The sequence below is a fragment of the Nycticebus coucang genome, chromosome 6, assembly GCF_027406575.1.
Source record: "Nycticebus coucang isolate mNycCou1 chromosome 6, mNycCou1.pri, whole genome shotgun sequence".
Taxonomy (NCBI): domain Eukaryota; kingdom Metazoa; phylum Chordata; class Mammalia; order Primates; family Lorisidae; genus Nycticebus; species Nycticebus coucang.
The window spans coordinates 75,068,404-75,086,863 of record NC_069785.1 but is presented as its reverse complement, the minus strand read 5'-3'; the positions used below and the strand labels follow the sequence as shown (position 1 = coordinate 75,086,863).

The 18,460-nt window shown below is 46.0% G+C and overlaps 1 protein-coding gene across 3 annotated transcripts in view; it reads left to right on the top strand.

Annotated features, from left to right (window-relative positions):
- The window catches only part of PKM (pyruvate kinase M1/2), a 35,365-nt gene that overhangs the window by 11,723 nt on the left and 5,182 nt on the right, over window positions 1-18,460 (top strand). For all 3 annotated transcript variants that reach the window (XM_053595296.1, XM_053595295.1, XM_053595297.1), the window contains exons 2-8: window positions 2,216-2,382; window positions 3,565-3,656; window positions 10,699-10,830; window positions 11,799-11,985; window positions 13,025-13,295; window positions 15,154-15,304; window positions 15,507-15,659. In XM_053595296.1, coding sequence (XP_053451271.1) covers window positions 2,229-2,382; window positions 3,565-3,656; window positions 10,699-10,830; window positions 11,799-11,985; window positions 13,025-13,295; window positions 15,154-15,304; window positions 15,507-15,659 — 1,140 coding nt within the window. In that variant the 5' untranslated portion in view covers window positions 2,216-2,228. The remainder of the gene's footprint in view (window positions 1-2,215; window positions 2,383-3,564; window positions 3,657-10,698; window positions 10,831-11,798; window positions 11,986-13,024; window positions 13,296-15,153; window positions 15,305-15,506; window positions 15,660-18,460) is intronic.

Here is an 18,460-nt window from a genome sequence, read left to right as displayed (position 1 = left end):
GAGTACAGTGAAGGGACTCCAGCCGGCCAGTCTTGTCAATAATTCAGAATTTCTTAAGATTTTGGGAAGAGGGAGTGGAAGTATGACTTTGACTCTAACAGAGGCAGTGAGTTAGACTAAAAAGTTCATTTAAAGAACACTGGAATGCCTCTGAGTACTAGGTGCTGGGAAGTACTCAACCATATATAGGTCCAGGAAGAGAGGATTGCGTTTTTCATTTTGGTACCTCCTATGTATTAGGCAGTTAGGGAATGAACATTGAAATGAACAGAGCATTCACCATGGGGAGTAGTTAGCCAGTATCTTATTTAAAGCTTTATGTCATCGAGGACTTGTAACCATCAGTTTTCCTTAGCTGATGACTGTTCACCACTGATCTCAAAGCTCTTTGGACCTTTATGAGGCCTTCTTTGCAGGTGGCAGAGATGGGTTTCTTTAGATGCTCTACTTGAGCCACCCAGAGAGGCCACAAAGTCAGGGATGGAGGAGATAAAGGAGTAAGGGCCTGTGTATGGGATGACTTGGTTTGGGAACCCGAGATTTAGGAGGAGGGCTGCAAAGGGGCTTGTTTGAGCCTTGCTTGAGTATTTAGACTCAAGAGTTTTATTTATTTACTCTTTGTTGAGACAGAGTCTCACTTTGTCACCCTTGGTAGAGTGCTGTGGCTCATAGCTCACAGCAACCTCAAACTCTTGGGCTCAAGTGATCCTCTTGCCTCAGCCTCCCAAGGAACTGAGATTACAGGTGCCCGCCACAACATCTGGCTGTTTTTAGAGATGCATCTCCCTCTTGATCAGACTGAGCTCAAACAGTCCACCCTCCTTGGCTTCCCAGAGTGCTAAAATGATAGGCATGAGCCACCACACCTGGCCTTAGACTCAAGAGTTTTAGATGGAAAAGCCGTTGGCCTTAGAACTCGAGGGAAGGGTGTTGAGCTTCCTTACATGATGTTCCTTTAGACAAGTTGTCCTCAAACTTTTTAAACAGGGGGCCAATTCACTGTCCCTCAGACTGTTGGAGGGCCGGACTATAGTTTAAAAAAAAAAAAAACCTGTGAACAAATTCCTGTGCACACTGCACATATCTTATTTTGAAGTAAAAAAACAAAACAGAAGGGCAGCGCCTGTGGCTCAAGGAGTAGGGCGCTGGTCCCATATGCTGGAGGTGGTGGGTTCAAACCCAGCCCCAGCCAAAAAAAAACAAAACAGAAACAAATACAATCACACCACCTCATGTGGCCCACGGGCTGCAGTTTGAGGACCCCTGCTTTAGACACAGCCCACAAGTGTCTCCTGGGTCTTTATCTCTCACCGCTAGTAACAGCTGGGTGAGTTTAGTTGTAAGTCAGTAATGAAGAAAGGAAAGGTCAGGGCAGTTGTCAAGATTGTACCTGGGCTGTTAATTACTCAGAGCAGATGGTCTTTTTTTTATGGAGGGGTAGTGTACTTGTCAGGCTCAGAAAGGAAATCAGCTGGGGGAAAACATTTGACCAGTAACTTTGAGTTTCCTTATGGCAACTGTCCAGTAATGTAGTTGTGATAATTTTAGAACCATACCGTGCCCTTGCGGTTATGTTTATGCAACTTGCTTTTGCATGTTATAAGGTTCTCCTGATCAAAAATAGATAATGGCTTTTAGGTCCAGCCTTCTGCGATGGAACATTTGTATTCAGGGGAGTCATTTTGTGTTTAGGTAAGGATTATAAAGAGTAAACATGGGTGCCACCAATGAGAAAGCAGGTATTTGTAGCTTTGAGACAACTTGGGATATACAGATCTTGACGTACCAAGGTACTACTAGGTTTCAGGTGTTTGTATTGCTGGAAGATTGGTTGGTTACAGCTTCCTTTTGTGGAAGCTCCTTCGGCGCATGGTAAAATGAAGTTATTTATAGGGTTGGTGGGAGAGCTGTCAAGGTAAATGTCAGCCCAGTATAGGAGAGACCTTTTACCGTGGATGCCTGGGAAGTACTTACACTGGGTAAGAGGTTTTAACTTGTTCATTAAGGGCCTTTATATTTCTTTATGATCATGTGAGCCCTTTGCCCAATATGAGGGGCACCCATATATCCAGAGCGTGTCAGGCCTCCTTTTGGCTTCTGCACAGAGCATGCTTATTTAGTTAATGTGTAAGCAGGAGATAGCCTCCTGTGCCAAGTGGTACGGTACATTAATCACTTCTCAGCCTGATTAGTCTCCCTTCTTCCCTGGACCCAGGACCTCAGAAGCCATGTCAAAACCCCATAGTGAAGCCGGGACTGCTTTCATTCAGACCCAGCAGTTGCACGCAGCCATGGCCGACACATTTCTGGAGCACATGTGCCGCCTGGACATTGACTCGCCACCTATCACGGCCCGGAACACTGGCATCATCTGCACCATCGGTGAGTGGGGAGTGGGGTGCGCCTTTCCTCCCAAATGGCTTCATGTGACAATGACTAAATAAATGCTAGGTGCTAAGGGAGATGCTACGCAGATGCTTAATGAGAACACAGGTCATAGGAAGTTACGATAAGGAATTAGTGTGCTTTATGTTTTCTGTTGGAAAATTTCATTTCATTTTATTTACATTATATATATATATATTTTTTTTTTTTTTTTTTTGAGTCAGAGTCTTACTTTGTCACCCTCAGTAGAGTACCGTGGCATCATAGCTCATAGCAACCTCAAACTCTTGGGCTTAAGTGATTCTCTTGCCTTAGCCTCCCAAGTAGCTGGGACTACAGGCGCCCACCACAAAGCCTGGCTATTTTTAGAGGCAGGGTCTGGCTATTGCTCAGGCTGGTCTTGAACCTATGAGCTCAGGCAATCCACCTGCCTCGGCCTCCCAGAGTGCTGGGATTATAGGAGTGAGCCACCATGCCCAGCCCTTACATACATATTTTTTGAGACAGAGTCTCAAACTGTCACCGTGGGTAGAGTGCTATGGCTTCATAGCTCACAGCAACCTCCAAGTCTTCTGCTCAAGCCATCCTATTCCCTCATTTTTTTCTATTTTTAGTAGAGACAGGGTCTCGCTCTTGCTCAGGCTGGTCTTGAACCTGTGAGCTCAGGCAATCCATCTGCCTCGGCCTCCCAGAGTGCTAGGATCATAGGTGTGAACCATGGTGCCTGGCCTTCCATGCACTTTTTTTTTTTTTTTTTCGAGACAGAGTGTCACTTTGTCACCCTTGGTAGAGTGCCATGGTGTCGTATCTCATAGCAACCTCAAACTCTTGTGCTTAAGTGATATTTTTAGATTCTTTTGCCTCAGCCTCCTGAGTAGCTGGGACTACAGGCACCCACCACAACACCTGGCTATTTTTAGAGGTGGGGTCTTGCTCTTGCTCAGGCTGATCTTGAACTCATGAATTCAGGTGATCCACCCACCTCGGCCTCCCGGAGTGCTGGGATTACAGGGATTAGCCACCACACCTGGCCCCCTTCTATGTCCTTTTAAGGGACTTCTCAGCTACGTGGGTAAGAGAAAGTAGGAGGAAAAAAATCACTTCTTTAATGTAAGCAAACTTACCACATTTATCCTCCTTTGAATAAGTAACATGTGGTTTTAAAACTTTTCCTAATAGGCCCAGCATCCCGGTCAGTGGACCTGTTGAAGGAGATGATTAAGTCTGGAATGAATGTGGCTCGTTTGAACTTCTCGCATGGAACTCACGAGGTGAGCCTGAGCTGGACATTGTGGCCTCTGGGATGGCCTGTGGGCAACAGGGGAGGGGTGTAGTGCTCATTTAGCCCCAGTGACTCCAGTAGGCACAAGTCTGGATTTCACAACCAGTGGGAAGATTACCCTTACTAACCCACCCTACCCTCCTTTCCCTTTCTCCTGACACCTGAATTGGCCAAGCAAAGAAGACTGGCTTTGTCCTTGGCCATGGTTCTCCCATGCATCTTTGCCACCATTGGTTTTCACAAAGGTGTGGAAGGTTCTACTGGAAACCCCTCTAGGCTTTAAGTGTCTTGGCTTTAGTGTTTGACAGTCTTACTCCAGGGTTTCTGTAATAGCTATCTTGCCATGGTGAACCCAGAAGTCATCCCAGCAGATTGATTCAAGCCTGCTTCAGACCCAAGATAATTGGGTAGGTCCAAGAGGGAAGGTTTCCGCTATTACAAGTTAAGGACCCAGTCTAATGCACTGACACTATCTAGTATGTAATATCCTACTCCATCAGCATTATATTCCCAGCCCGTCTCTTCTGGTACTTTAAATTGGAAGCAGTCATTACTGCATCTCAGGAGCCTGGTAGGAGTGTATTTGTGCTGAGGCCTTACCTAGGAACTACTATCAGGAAGTCTTCTGAACTTCTTGTTCAGAGCAAAAATAAAAACACTAACCCTGTGAGGGCAAGTGGTGAGGGATTGCCCTCTGGCATTTAGAAGATGGTATTAAGTTGGGACTAAAAATAAAGCCTTGGGAAGTGCAGTCCAAGAGGTGAAGTCTCCGTTCTGGACACATGAGGCCCTGCATCATAGATTGCTGTGTTCATCAATAGCCTGTGGTCTGGCCAGCAGCTGGCCTCTGAATGCTGGAGAGGCCTGACCTCAGACAGGTTAAGACGTGTCCTTATAATTTTGAGGAAATTCTATAATTTCCAAAAGCAAGGGGTTCCTCAGCAGGAATCATTAGAAATTTACTGCAAGTGTTAGCTTAACGAGAGAGCTACAGACAACAGTGAAACCTGGTTCACTGCAGCTTGATCCCTGCAGCTGGAGTCTGCCACAATTTCCTGTGTGCAGGGGAAGGAACAGAAATAGATTTTTTTTTTTTTTTTTTGTAGAGACAGAGTCTCACTGTACCGCCCTCCGGTAGAGTGCCGTGGCGTCACACAGCTCACAGCAACCTCTAACTCTCGGGCTTACGTGATTCTCTTGCCTCAGCCTCCCGAGTAGCTGGGACTACAGGCGCCCGCCACAACGCCCGGCTAGAAATAGATTTTTTTTGTTTGTTTTTTGTTTTTGAGACAGACTTTCACTATGTCGCCCTCAGTAGAGGGCGACAGCAACCTTCAACTCTTGGGCTTCAGCAGTTCTCTTGCCTCAGCCTCCCAAGTAGCTGGGACTACAGGTGCCCACCACAACAGCCAGCTCTTTTTTGGTTGTAGTTGTCGTTGTTGTTTGGCAGGCCCGGGCTGGGTTCGAACCCACAAGCTCCGCTGTTTGTGGCTGGCGCCCTAGCCGCTGAGCTACAGGTGCTGAGCCCAGAAATAGATTTTTAAGAAGCTGACCTTTAACTTGGCTTTATGGTTCCCTCCATCCAGTGAAATAGCACCACACAGCTCTGACATGGCAAGGGCAGATGACATACGCAGCACCTGCTGGCTGGGGCCTGGCTCTGATTTTGGTTTTGGCTTTTTTAATTACAAAGGGTATTTGGAGATTATCTGTACTTTAACATTTAAGAATTTCCAAATTAGATTTTTTTTTTAAATTAAAACCCAAGTTCTTTTGTGAGTTACTTTGAGGTTTTAGAGGTTGTCCCTGGGATCAGGGTTTTATTTATTTGTTTTTATTATTATTATTTTTTGTTATTAAATCATAGCTGTGTACATTAATGTGATCATGGGGCACCATACACTGGTTTTATAGACCGTTTGACACATTTTCCTCACACTGGTTAACATAGCCTTCCTGGCATTTTCTTAGTTACTGTGTTAAGACATTTATATTCTACATTTACTGAGTTTCACATGTACCCTTGTAAGATGCACCGCAGGTGTAATCCCACCAATCACCCTCCCTCCTCCCATCCTTCCCCCCTTCCCTCTCCCCCTTCCCCCTATTCTTAGGTTATAAATGGGTTATAGCTTTCATGTGAAAGCCATAAATTAGTTTCATAGTAGGGCTGAGTACATTGGCTACTTTTTCTTCCATTCTTGAGATACTTTACTAAGAAGAACATGTTCGAGCTCCATCCATGTAAACATGAAAGAGGTAAAGTCTCCATCTTTCTTTAAGGCTGCATAATATTCCACGGTGTACATATACCACAATTTATCCATTCGTGGATTGATGGGCACTTGGGCTTTTTCCATGACTTAGCAATTATGAATTGGGCTGCAATAAACATTCTGGTACAAATATCTTTGTTATGATGTGATTTTTGGTCTTCTGGGTATATACCTAGTAGAGGAATTATAGGATTGAATGGCAGATGGGATCAGGGTTTTAGAAACTGATCTGAAATTATTCTAATATTAGATAATGTCATATAAGCAGTTTCAGTGTGACATATGTCAGGGCTCTTACTTCACCGGTACCTCTGACTAGGCAGCAGGCATGCTTTTCCAGTTCTTGGCAATTCTAAATACTCTTCTGAGCAGAGCATTGAAACTACTTTCTCTCACTCTGACAGAGGGACGCCGGTATGTGCATCTTATCTTTTGAAAGCTTTGGCACAATGTCTTCAACCTCCACTTTTGGCATGTTCTTGTTGAACATGTGCTCCCATAAGGCCATGTTGGCCCAGAAATACTGACTTTTAAACCTAAATTTAAAAGTCTCATCTCAGTCATCTTCCTTCCCCAAGGACAGCACTGATGGATGGAACTCTTCACCATCCATCACAAAAGCATGGTGGAAGATGAAGTACACAGCCCAGAAATAATAAAGAGGATTTGAATAATACCTAATAATCTAGTATATTTATAATATATGATTTTATACCCCTAAGATCAAAAATGCATGTCATTGTTGTTTGGCAGGCCCGGGCTGGGTTACAAAATACCCATGGGTTAAAACACTCATGGTTATAAAAATATATTAGGCCATCCAAAACCTCAAGTTTCATAGAGTAGAAATTATATGGATACATTCTCTGACATAGTTAATGGTAGGTAATTAAGAACAAAGTCTAAAAGGTAGAAATCAAGAAAACTTAGTTACTTACATACACTTATTCTAGAAAGCAAAAGTCTCAAGGTAAATGAAATGTTTAACTCAGAACACTAGAAAAAAATTACTTAAAATGGGCAAAGAAAAGGAATTGGCTTTGTAAAAGTAGTTTATTGAAATAGAATATAAAGTAAATAAAAATAAATTTGAATTGCGCTAAAAACTAATTCTCTCTGTGGAAAAAAATTATAAAACAAACCCCTAGCTTCATCAGGAATACAAGGATGTACAAATAAGAGTATAAATAGAAAAGAGAATATCTCTTATACATTGGAGGGTTTTGTTTTTTGAGACAGTCTTGTTCTGTCACCCACGCTGAGTGCTGTGGCACAATTGTAGCACATTTTAGCCTTCAACTCCTGGGCTTAAGTGATCCTCTCATCTTAGCCTCCTCAGTAGCTGGGACTACAAGGCATATACCACCATGCTGGGATAACTTTTTAATTTTATCTTCTCTTAATTTTTATTTTATTTTTTATTTTTTTGGGACAGAGTCTCACTATGTCACCCACAGTAGGGTGCTATGGCGTCACAGCTCACAGCAACTTCAAACTCCTGGGCATAAGTGATTCTCTTGCCTCAGCCTCCCAAGTAGCTGGGACTACAGGTGCCTGCCACAACACCCAACTGTTTTTATTGTTGTTGTTGCAGTTGTCATTGTTGTTTAGCTGGCCTGGCTGGGTTTGAACCTGCCATCCTTGGTGCATGTGGCTGGCGATGTAACCACTGTGCTACAGGCAGTGAGCCTTTAATTCTACTTTTTTTAGAGATCCTAAACTTGCTACATTGCCCAGTTGCCCAGGCTGGTCTTGAAGATGCTGCCACCTCAGCCTTCCAAAATGCTGCTGTTATAGGCATGAGCTACTGTGCTATTTTATAAATCAAGAAAGATTTACAATTTAATTCCTATAAAGCTGAAATTGACTCTTGTCTAAAAAAAATTTTAAAAAATCAGGAGATTGAATAAAATGAATCAGCTAATAGTCATTAGAAGTTATGAAAGTGACTAAGATATTGGCAGTGCCCGTAGCTCAGTGGGTAGGGTGCCGGCCACATGCACCGTGGCTGCCAGGGCTGGTAGGTTTGAACACAGCCCAGGCCTGCTTAAAAAAAAAAAAAAAATAATAGCTGGGCATTGTGGCAGGCACCTGTGGTCCTAGCTACTTGGGAGGCTGAGGCAAGAGAATCGCTTGAGCCCAGGAGTTTGAAGTTGCTGTAAACTGTGACAGGATAGCACTCTACTGAGGGCAACAAAGTAAGACTGTCTCAATTAAAAAAAAAATGGGGCGGCGCCTATGGCTCAAAAAAATGGGCCGGCCCCATATACAGGAGGTGGCTGGTTCAAACCCCAGCCAAAAACTGCAAAAAAAAAAAGAAAAAAGTGACTAAGATTTAGCTTATCTCAGAATACTTAAGTCCAAGTGATTTTTTTTTTTTTTGTAGGGACAGAGTCTCACTTTATGGCCCTTGGTAGAGTGCCGTGGCCTCACACAGCTCACAGCAACCTCCAACTCCTGGGCTTAAGCGATTCTCTTGCCTCAGCCTCCCAAGTAGCTGGGACTACAGGCGCCCGCCACAACGCCCAGCTATTTTTTGGTTGCAGTTCAGCCGGGGCCGGGTTTGAACCTGCCACCCTCGGCATATGGGGCCGGCGCCTTACCAACTGAGCCACAGGCGCTGCCCAGTCCAAGTGATTTTAATGGCTGAATTCTGTCTCCCCTTTGCAGTATAGTTAAGTTCTTACACCTCTCTAGAGCCTAGGAAAGTATAGAAATCTTCCCACTATGTTCTTTAGAACCAACAGGACTAAAACCAGACGGGTTAGTACAAAAGGTTAGTACACTAGACCAGTTGTACTTAGAAAGATGCAGAAAGTATAGATAAAATTTAATAATCCAAATCCAGTAGTGATTTAAAGGAATGTCATGATCTATAACCAAGTGAATTTTATTCTAGGAACACAGGCTTTCATGTTGGCATTAAATAGAGTGGGCATTGTAATAGAAGATGATAATTGATTGACGTTTCCATGTGGTTGTCTGTTCTTAGTGTGTATCTTCTTGTACTCTTCATATCAGCTCTGTGGAAAAGGCATTTGACAATTTTCAGTTGTTCCATATGACAGCTATTTTTATTTTTGTCCTATATTGGTATTCTGTTGCAAGCCAGCAATAGAAAGAAAATTTCATAACTTACATGGACCTGCATAAACAAGCAAACCCCAAAACCAGTTGTCCTTCGTTATAGAGTATGCCTGAATTAGAAGCTAAAGATTTCGAGTGCTCAAGCAACGCTGTCCTTGGAGGTAAAGCTCCAGCTCCAACTGCCTTCTCCCAGCTTCCTGCAAATGACAGAGAGGCTTGTTTGCAGGTGTGGCTCTGCTGGACAGTGCTGACTAAAGGGCAAGGCTCATAAAGTGCTGAAGTAGGTGCCCCTATTATCAGCAATGATATATGGATTATACTTACCTTGGTTTTGAGTCTTATTTTTTTTTTTTTTATTTTTGGAGACAGAATTCAGCCCTATCGCTCCAAGCTAGAGTGCAGTGGCAACATCATAGCTTACTGCAACGTCCTGGGCTCAAGCAATCATTGCCTTAGCCTCCCTAGTAGGGGGGACTACAGGTGTCCATGACAACACCCCACTAATTTTTCTGTTTTTAGTAGAGACAGGGTCTCACTCTTGTTCAGGTTGGTCTCCAACGCTGGAGCTCATACAGTTCTCCCTTCTCTGTCTCCCAAAGTGCAGAATTAAAGGCATGAGCCACAGGTGGCCACTGAGTGCTTTTAAACAAGCAATAATGGCAAATTAGAAAAGAGAAAGGGCTTAAGAGAGAACAGTGAATCCAGGATTTGTTATGAGTAAGAAATGACAAAGGGCGGGGCGGCGCCTGTGGCTCAGTTGGTAAGGCGCCAGCCCCATATACTGAGGGTGGCGGGTTCAAACCCGGCCCCAGCCAAAACTGCAACCAAAAAATAGCCGGGCGTTGTGGCGGGCGCCTGTAGTCCCAGCTACTCGGGAGCTGAGGCAAGAGAATCGCTGAAGCCCAGGAGTTGGAGGTTGCTGTGAGCTGTGTGAGGCCACGGCACTCTACCAAGGGCCATAAAGTGAGACTCTGTCTCTACAAAAAAAAAAAAAAGAAAAGAAATGACAAAGGGTAATTTTTTCAGAAAAAGTGACCACCTTCAGAAAAAGTGACCACCTTTCCCATTCCACTTCCTTCTCTCATCTCTCTAATCAGACTCTAGAAAATGACTGAGAAAGTCAGGTCTGCGTGATCTTAACAATGAATTATTTAGTTTGGGCCACTGTGAGCTTAAGTCAATACCTTTGAGTTTGAATTGTAGTTGGAATCAATAGAGAATAAGCTCTCAGAATTACCACATCTGTCAGAATTTGGCATTGATTGCCGGACCAGTCTTATCCAAACACAACTCCTAGTTTTCTTGCTCTAGCTGTCTGCTTTATTTGCCAAGGGTATTTGATGAGTCAGTCCAAGGGAAAAGAAATACCCGAAAGGATGATCAATTAGGTTTACCTATACCCATGCCTTTAATGGGTTTTGGTGGCAATGTTCTAAAAAGTTTCTAAGACTTCTCCTCAGGGTGAGTTAGTGCTGTGGTATAAGCAGGTAGAAGCCGGAGTGAGCAGGTAGAATGCCCACTGGTGGATGACGCTGCCGCGAGAAGGGAGAACTGGAGGTCCAGGAGGCCCACAGGCTTTCCCTGAGTGGCCAGTTTTGGCTCTGCAGTGGGGATGGGACTGGATCCTAGTGTGGGAGGACACTTATCATTTTCCTTCCTTTCCCCCAGTACCATGCAGAAACCATCAAGAACGTGCGCACAGCCACAGAAAGCTTTGCATCTGACCCCATCCTCTACCGGCCAGTTGCTGTGGCTCTGGACACGAAAGGACCTGAGATTCGAACTGGGCTCATCAAGGGCGTGAGTATCCTGGGGAAGAATTGGAGTGCTCAGGAGGCTAGGCAGCTTCAGAACTCATCCTCTATAACAGTGATTCTCAACCTTCCTAATGTCGCAGCCCTTTAATACAGTTCCTCATGTTGTGGTGACCCCCCAACCATAAAATTATTTTTGTTGCTATTTCATAACTGTGATTTTGCTGCTGTTATGAATCGTAATGTAAATATGGGATATGCGGGATGGTCTTAGGTGAACCCCGTGAAAAGGTCATTTGACCCCCAAAGAGGTTGTGACCCACAGGTTGAGAACTGCTGCTTATAACCTCTGTCCTGCCCAGATGCCATGTTTTACTTTAAGTCTGCAGATAAGGGCAAAAATATTGCATCAACTTTGCTAGGAAATAGTGCCACAAAGGAACCGTTGTTTTTACTCTAAAAACCTACTTCCAAGACTGTTAACTTTGGGGAGCAATTTCTTTATATCTTCTTCCCTGTCCATTAGGAAGCATGACTGAAGCTTGCTAGGGTGCCAGCCACATACACCGGAGCTGGCAGGTTTAAACCCAGTCCGGTCCTGCCATACAACAGTGACAACTACAACCAAAAAAATAGCGGGGCGTATGGCAGTTGCTTATAGTCCCAGCTACTTGGGAGGCTGAGGCAAGAGAATCCCTTAAGCCCAAAAATTGGAGGTTGCTGTGAGCTGTGATGCCAGGGCATTCTACCAAGGGCAACATAATGAGACTCTGTCTCAAAAAAAAAAAAAAGGAAGCATGACTGAAACATTGTAGTTATTTTCTTGGGTTATTCCCTTGAAGTATACTAAAGTAGCGAATAAGAGCATTTATTTCACAAAGCAAAAAACTTGATTACTTTGAACGGAGATTTCAGTGTTGTTCCTTGGAGGAAAGAGTTTTTCCATGTCTGCTGGGGTGGTGGTGGGGCTGGTTTCTGCAGTCTGTACTCTCCTTACTCTTTCTCTGTCCACAGAGCGGCACTGCGGAGGTGGAGCTGAAGAAAGGAGCCACTCTCAAGATCACGTTGGACAACGCCTACATGGAGAAGTGTGATGAGAACATCTTATGGCTGGACTACAAGAACATCTGCAAAGTGGTGGAGGTGGGCAGCAAGATCTATGTGGATGATGGACTTATTTCCCTGCTGGTGAAGCAGAAAGGTGGGTATGGAACGCAGGGTCTAATTGTCTGAAACCATCTCTCAGCTTTAAAATTCCTTGACAAAAAGAAGATGGGTACCAGCAAGGTGGCTTGTGACCTACACTCTGGGAGGTTGAGAAAGGAGGATCGCTTGAGCCCAGGTTGCAATGAGCTATGATGCCACAGCACTCTAGCTGGGGTCCTGGAGCAAGACCCTGTCTCAAACAAAAAAAGGGAAAAAAGCTGGTTGGCTGGCAGCAAGGTTGATTCTATGCGCTCTTGGGATTCTTTTTTTTTAACTCATTTATCCTCAGAAACAGGCTTTATAGTCTAGTCTAATTATGTTCTTGCTCTGGAGAATATATGAGAAGATTTCTTTTTCCTTTTTTTTCTTTTTCTGGAGACAGTCTCACTTTTTGCCCTTGGTAGAGTGCTATGGCATCACAGCTAACAGCAGCCTCAAACTCTTGGGCTCAGGTGAGTCTCTTGCCTTAGCCTCCCAAGTAGCTGGGACTACAGGTGCCAGTTACAACACCCGGCTATTTTTAGAGACGAGGTCTTGCTCTGGTTCAGGCTGGTCTTGAATCTTTGAGCTCAGGCAGTCTGCCTGCCTCAGTCTCCCAGATTACAGGCATGAACCCCACTATGCCCAGCTTCTTTTTTATTCATTCTTACTCTTTCTTTCCTTTTTTTCCTCCATCCCTCAGCAGGATGTGAACAGGACTCTATTGTTTCTCTAGGAATGATGGCTGCCATTCAAGTGCTAAGACACCATTCTAAGCATTTTGCATGGTCATTTGTTTTAAATTTTAAAAGAACCTTGTCAAATTATCCTTATTTACAGGCAAGGAAATTGGGTATGGAGGCATGTTGCTACATGTATAGCATGTTGCCCAAGCTACACAGTGGAGTTGGGATCTCAACTCTGGTCATGTGGCTTCCGCACGTACGATGTGCTGCTTCCTGCTCTCTGCACTGAGGGGAGGGCACCTGCTGGCTGCTTCCTTTTGAGATGTGCCCTCATTGCTCTGTCTCCACTACCTACTCTTTTTCACACAGGCGGTGACTTCCTGGTGACAGAGGTGGAAAACGGTGGCTCCTTGGGCAGCAAGAAGGGTGTAAACCTTCCTGGGGCTGCTGTGGACCTACCTGCTGTGTCAGAAAAGGACATCCAGGACCTGAAGTTTGGGGTAGAGCAGGATGTAGATATGGTGTTTGCATCTTTCATCCGCAAGGCATCTGATGTCCATGAAGTCAGGAAGGTCCTAGGAGAGAAAGGAAAGAATATCAAGATAATCAGCAAAATTGAGAATCATGAGGGAGTTCGGAGGTGAGTCCGCCATCATCCCAGGGTCCAGCACAGCACTCTCCAGGGCAAGAGTTACCTGGGAGAAACCTGGCATCTGCCCATCTGCATGCAGACTCTCAAGGCTGTTTCAGACCCACAGATTCAGAGTGTCTTAGTGGAGTGGAAGGCATGATATTTAAAAACAAAAACAAGAAAAACCTTCCCAGGTGACCAAGATATGAGCAGTTGGCCTTGTTCGCTGGGCCTGGGGACCAGCATTGGTGAGGACAGGGTCACTGCTGACAAGATCAGGGCTGTCATGCTCTGCCCCTGATCTAGAGTACTGTGGTAGTTTGCTGGAATGGGGAGGAAATAGTTTGCTAGAATGTTCCATGGAGGAGGAAGACAGCAGACTCTTAGAAAAGGTGTTTTTTTTTTTTTGAGACAGAGCCTCAAGCTGTCACCCTGGGTAGAGTGCTGTGGCATCACAGCTCCCAGCAACCTCAGACCCCTGGGCTCAAGCGATTCTCCTGCCTCTACCTCCCAGGTAGCTGGGACTAGAGGTGCCCGCCACAGTGCCCAGCTATTTTTTGGTTGCAGCCATCATTGTTGTTTGGCGGGTGCGGGCTGGATTCGAACCTGCCAGCTCAGGTGTATGTGGCTGGTAGCTTAGCCGTTTGAGCCACAGGCACCAAGCCTTTTTTTTTTTTTTTGAGACAGAGTTTCACTGTGTCTCACAGCAACCTCAAACTCTTGGACTTAAGTTATTCTCTTATCTCAGCCTCCCAAGTAGCTGGGACTATAGATGCCTGCCACAACACCCGGCTATTTTTTTTCTTTTTTCTTTTGGTTGTAGTTGTCATTGTTGTTTGGCAGGTCCAGGGTGGGTTCAAAACTTCCATCTCTGGTGTATGTGGCTGGCCTCCTAGCTGCTGAGTTACAGGCACTGAGTCAGGAAAGAGTTCTTTTGGTCCTCACTGGGGAGCCATATGGAAGCTCAGGGCCTGGCGTCTGTGCCAAAGCCTGTGGCCTCCTGGTCTCAATGTACAAAGGCCCAGTCCATGTTCAGGCTAACTCTGGTAGGGTCCCTTCAGCTTCCCGGTTCCTCTCCAGGTTCTGGTTGCCCCTGCTCAGCCTTCCCCTCATCCTGGTGCTCCTGAGGTAGAGCCAGATGAGTCTGGCCACCTCAGTGGCATTTGTTCCTCCTTTGTCCCCCCTACTAGGAGAACAACTGAGCACTGCTATAGGTTAGCAGTGTGCTTGGGGAGGGTGGGGAGCAGCCCTGTGCACCCACCGTCCTTACTGTCCTTAGCTTTGTATAGATGTTTTTGTCCCACACAATTTGGAGTTCTCCCCTTTGCTGTCCTGCTAAGCCATGAGTGCTAGCTTACCTTGGTGCCCCGGGCCAGGTAAAGCCACATTCTCTGTTGCCTTCAACAAGTCTGAGTAGGCCACCTCAAGGGACAACCCTTAGGTATCCTTGATTAGGTGAGGCTGTGGATCTTTGTGTGGAAGCGATCAGTAGGCCTGGGGTTCCCTCTCTTCCTTGGAAGTGCTGCTTAGACATGGAGATTATAGAGAGACACCTTAGGAGGAACCTTTTAGGATGTAGAGGGAGAGGAAACGAGCCCATGGGGCTTTGGAGGAGGCCTTGCTCTTCCCCCATCATCCCCTCAATGAAGCATCCACACTGGTATTGAAGAAGGCAGACTTGTTAGCCCACTCTGGGGAGTTAAGGTAGCTCTGGAACATCCTGCCACACTCCCATGGTGATGTCATGGATGGCTGTCCTGGTGCAAGGACTTCGAAGTCAGGAATCCTGGGAAAACTTCCTATTCATCACTGTACTTGAGGCCCCTATTCTGTGTAACCTCTGTCTCTTCCCCACTTTCCCCATCAGGTTCGATGAGATCCTGGAGGCCAGTGATGGTATCATGGTGGCTCGTGGTGACCTAGGCATTGAGATTCCTGCAGAGAAGGTCTTCCTTGCTCAGAAGATGATGATTGGGCGGTGCAACCGAGCTGGGAAGCCTGTCATATGTGCCACACAGGCAGGTGCCCCTTTGCATTTTCCTGTGCACACTCACATGCTTGCATGGGAAAGCTCTGGAGTCTGCCTGACCCTTTCCTGTGGACCCTGGCCCATGTTATACACAAGCACTCATCCCTTCCCCCCATGTATACACCCCCCAGAGCATCAGCTTGTGCTGAAGAGCCCAGGTCATGTCTCAATAATGCTGTTTTCCCTCCCAGATGCTGGAGAGCATGATCAAGAAGCCCCGCCCCACCCGGGCGGAGGGCAGCGATGTGGCCAATGCAGTCCTGGATGGAGCTGACTGCATCATGCTGTCTGGAGAAACAGCCAAAGGGGACTACCCTCTGGAAGCTGTTCGCATGCAGCACCTGGTGAGTTCATGGGGGTGGGGGGTCCTGCCTTTATCCCTGGGATTCAGACTGGGGCTGGGATTGAATGGAATTTCTACCCATAGTCTTTTGTTATCACCCAAGTTACAGCAGCAAGAGTGAGGTGTGTGGGAGTGAGATGTCTCTTTTTTTCTGTTCTGCCTTCCCTGCCCACACTCCCTATTTCTTTCTGCTCTGAAGGCATCTGCCTTCATCACACATGGCAGTTCACATCTGGCTTCAAGGTTATGAGTCCTTCCTTTGGCTTAAGTGCTGGGGTACTTATGCAGTCAAAGGATGCCTTTTACCTTTTCCTCTGGACAGTCAGAGGTTCTCAGCACCTCTGCCCCATTCTGAAAAGGCCAAGAACTCCTGTTTTGAGCTGCCCTTTTTGGCTTCCAGTTCGGTTCCCCACAGACAGGTGCTCCCCTCGTGAGGGCTGTCTGCACCTGGCCTGGAGGCTGCTGCCTGCGCTGAGCTGACCGGGGGAATTGGCCTTGCATGGTGCCTGCAGCGGGACCCCCTTTGCTGTGCCACTGGGTGCAACTGCTGCATTCACCCCAGACCAAAATGTGGGTGACTGATGGCAGGGCCACAAATAGAGATAGGCAGAGGGGGGCTGACCCTGCTGGGCCTTTGAGCATCCAGAGGAGTCATAGAGGCCCTTTCTTGTCTTTCTCCCCTAGGAGCTAGTTTTTCAATCTCCTCCACCTCGGCCATGGCCTGCTGTCTGGCCATTCATTCCTCAGGGTTGACAGCTAAGGTCTGCTGTCCTGTTTCTTTCTGCTCTAGAGCTTGATTTAGGGACCAGTTGCCAGGGTTACTTAGATCTAATAGAATAATGCTGTGAATTAAATTCTTTCTCCCAGTAGTCCTGGGTCAGTTTCTATATTGTATACCTTAGAAAACTTGCCCTTATCCTGAGATGGTTTTTCCTTCAGCCTTCCTATTCCTGTTCTAGCCCAGTCATGGGCCTCCTGCCTCGTGTGTGACTCTAGCCCTCACAAGGCTCTAAATTTAAAACAATCCTCACAAAACCTCTGTTCTAGACTGGTATGGTATCTTTCTTTCCTTTTACGTATCCTATGAGAGTTTAAAGTTTCCAGAGAAGACGTGTCATTTACAGCAAACACTTTTTTTAGTGGTGAACTGAGTTCCTATTTGGCCAAAGTTGTCTTCTGGACTGTTGTCCGCATCCTTGCTGGATTTCCCCATATCGAAGTCTGTAGAGACCGATCTCTTTCCTGGGGATTTTTCTGTAGTCTGGCCGTCGCATCACCAGGTTGTATGACATGATCACTGTGTCCGTGTCAGGTACTCCTGGCGCCTTTTCACACCTGCCCCTTGGCAGGGAAGTGCTTTCTCTCTCCCAGGAGATGACGGTATACTTTGAACTAGTCAGTCACCTCTTGAGTAGCTGCCTTTTTTGGTTTCTCCCCTCTCTCTAATTCCCTTGCTTAGTTGTGTGACCCCCTCAGAGGTGGGAGGGGGGCTGACCACATGAAACTGCATAGAATGTGAGGACTTTAATAATAATACATACGTTGGGGCAAGTCACTTGACCTCCCAAGACCCCATCTGTAAAATGGATTAGATAAGATACATTTAATTATAGCCTTGGCATTAAATATTCACTACTATTATTTTAAGTGTCTGATAAGTCCCTGTGTACACTGATGTCATCTTTATTTAACTCTCTTTACCTCAATTTGTAGATGAGGGTTACATGCCAGTAAAGCCTGGGTATGAATCCAGGTCTGCTGACTCCAGAGCTGGTCTTCTGTCTTGCAATGTCATGCTCCGTCTAGCAGGAGATGAGGGCAGGTCTGCATCTGGGGCCTGTAGAGGGGTCAGAGACTAAGATTCGGGCTCTAGGTTCTGAATTCCACGTCATTTCCTGTATGTGCCAGTCATTCCTATGAACAGACAGAACTTCAAGGCTTGGATTGCATGGCGCTGCTTAGAAGATAAGTTACAAGTTCTCAGCCAGGCCCTAGCTGCCCCTCTAGGTGCCTCAGGCCTGTCCCTTTTGTGTCACCAGTTAACACTGGCCTATGGCTTCTCCTCTTGACTGCTCCCTGCCTTCTCCTTTGTCTAACTAATGTAGTTAAAGACCCTTAACTAAGAGCAGTCCCAGGTATAGTTCTGTCTCCTACTCCCGTCCCCTGTCTTCTGGGTTGCATGCATGTTACAGAAAGAACATCTTTAACCTGCCACACATCTGCTTATACTGTCAAAGAGATTCTTTGACATGGTTCGCTAAGATGCTGATGATTGCATTATAATCATCTAAAAATTTTCTTTCTGGTGCTTGGTCTTAGTAGGTGATCTATAAATAACTCAGTGATTTTCTCAATACTGTTTTAATCATTAGATTTTAATCAAATGTCTTATTAAATGTATCTGCATGCTTCCACAGGCATCTGTCTCTTTACATGGCTGTTCAGTGTGCCCCTCACAAGTTAGCTAGAGTTTTCCATTCTCCTGCTTAAAACTCAATTATGCTGCAGAGCCTTAGCTTTGAACCTAGCTTTCCAGCGTTTCCATGGCAGGCCATCAGAAAAGCCTCAGAAGGGTGGCGCCTGTGGCTCAGTGAGTAGGGCGCTGGCCCCATATACCGAGGGCCCTGGCTGAACTGCAACCAAAAAATAGCCGGGCGTTGTGGCAGGCGCCTGTAGTCCCAGCTGCTCGGGAGACTGAGGCAGGAGAATCGCGGAAGCCCAAGAGCTAGAGGTTGCTGTGAGTCCTGTGACATCATGGCACTCTTCCGAAGGTGGTAAAGTGAGACTCTGTCTCTACAAAAA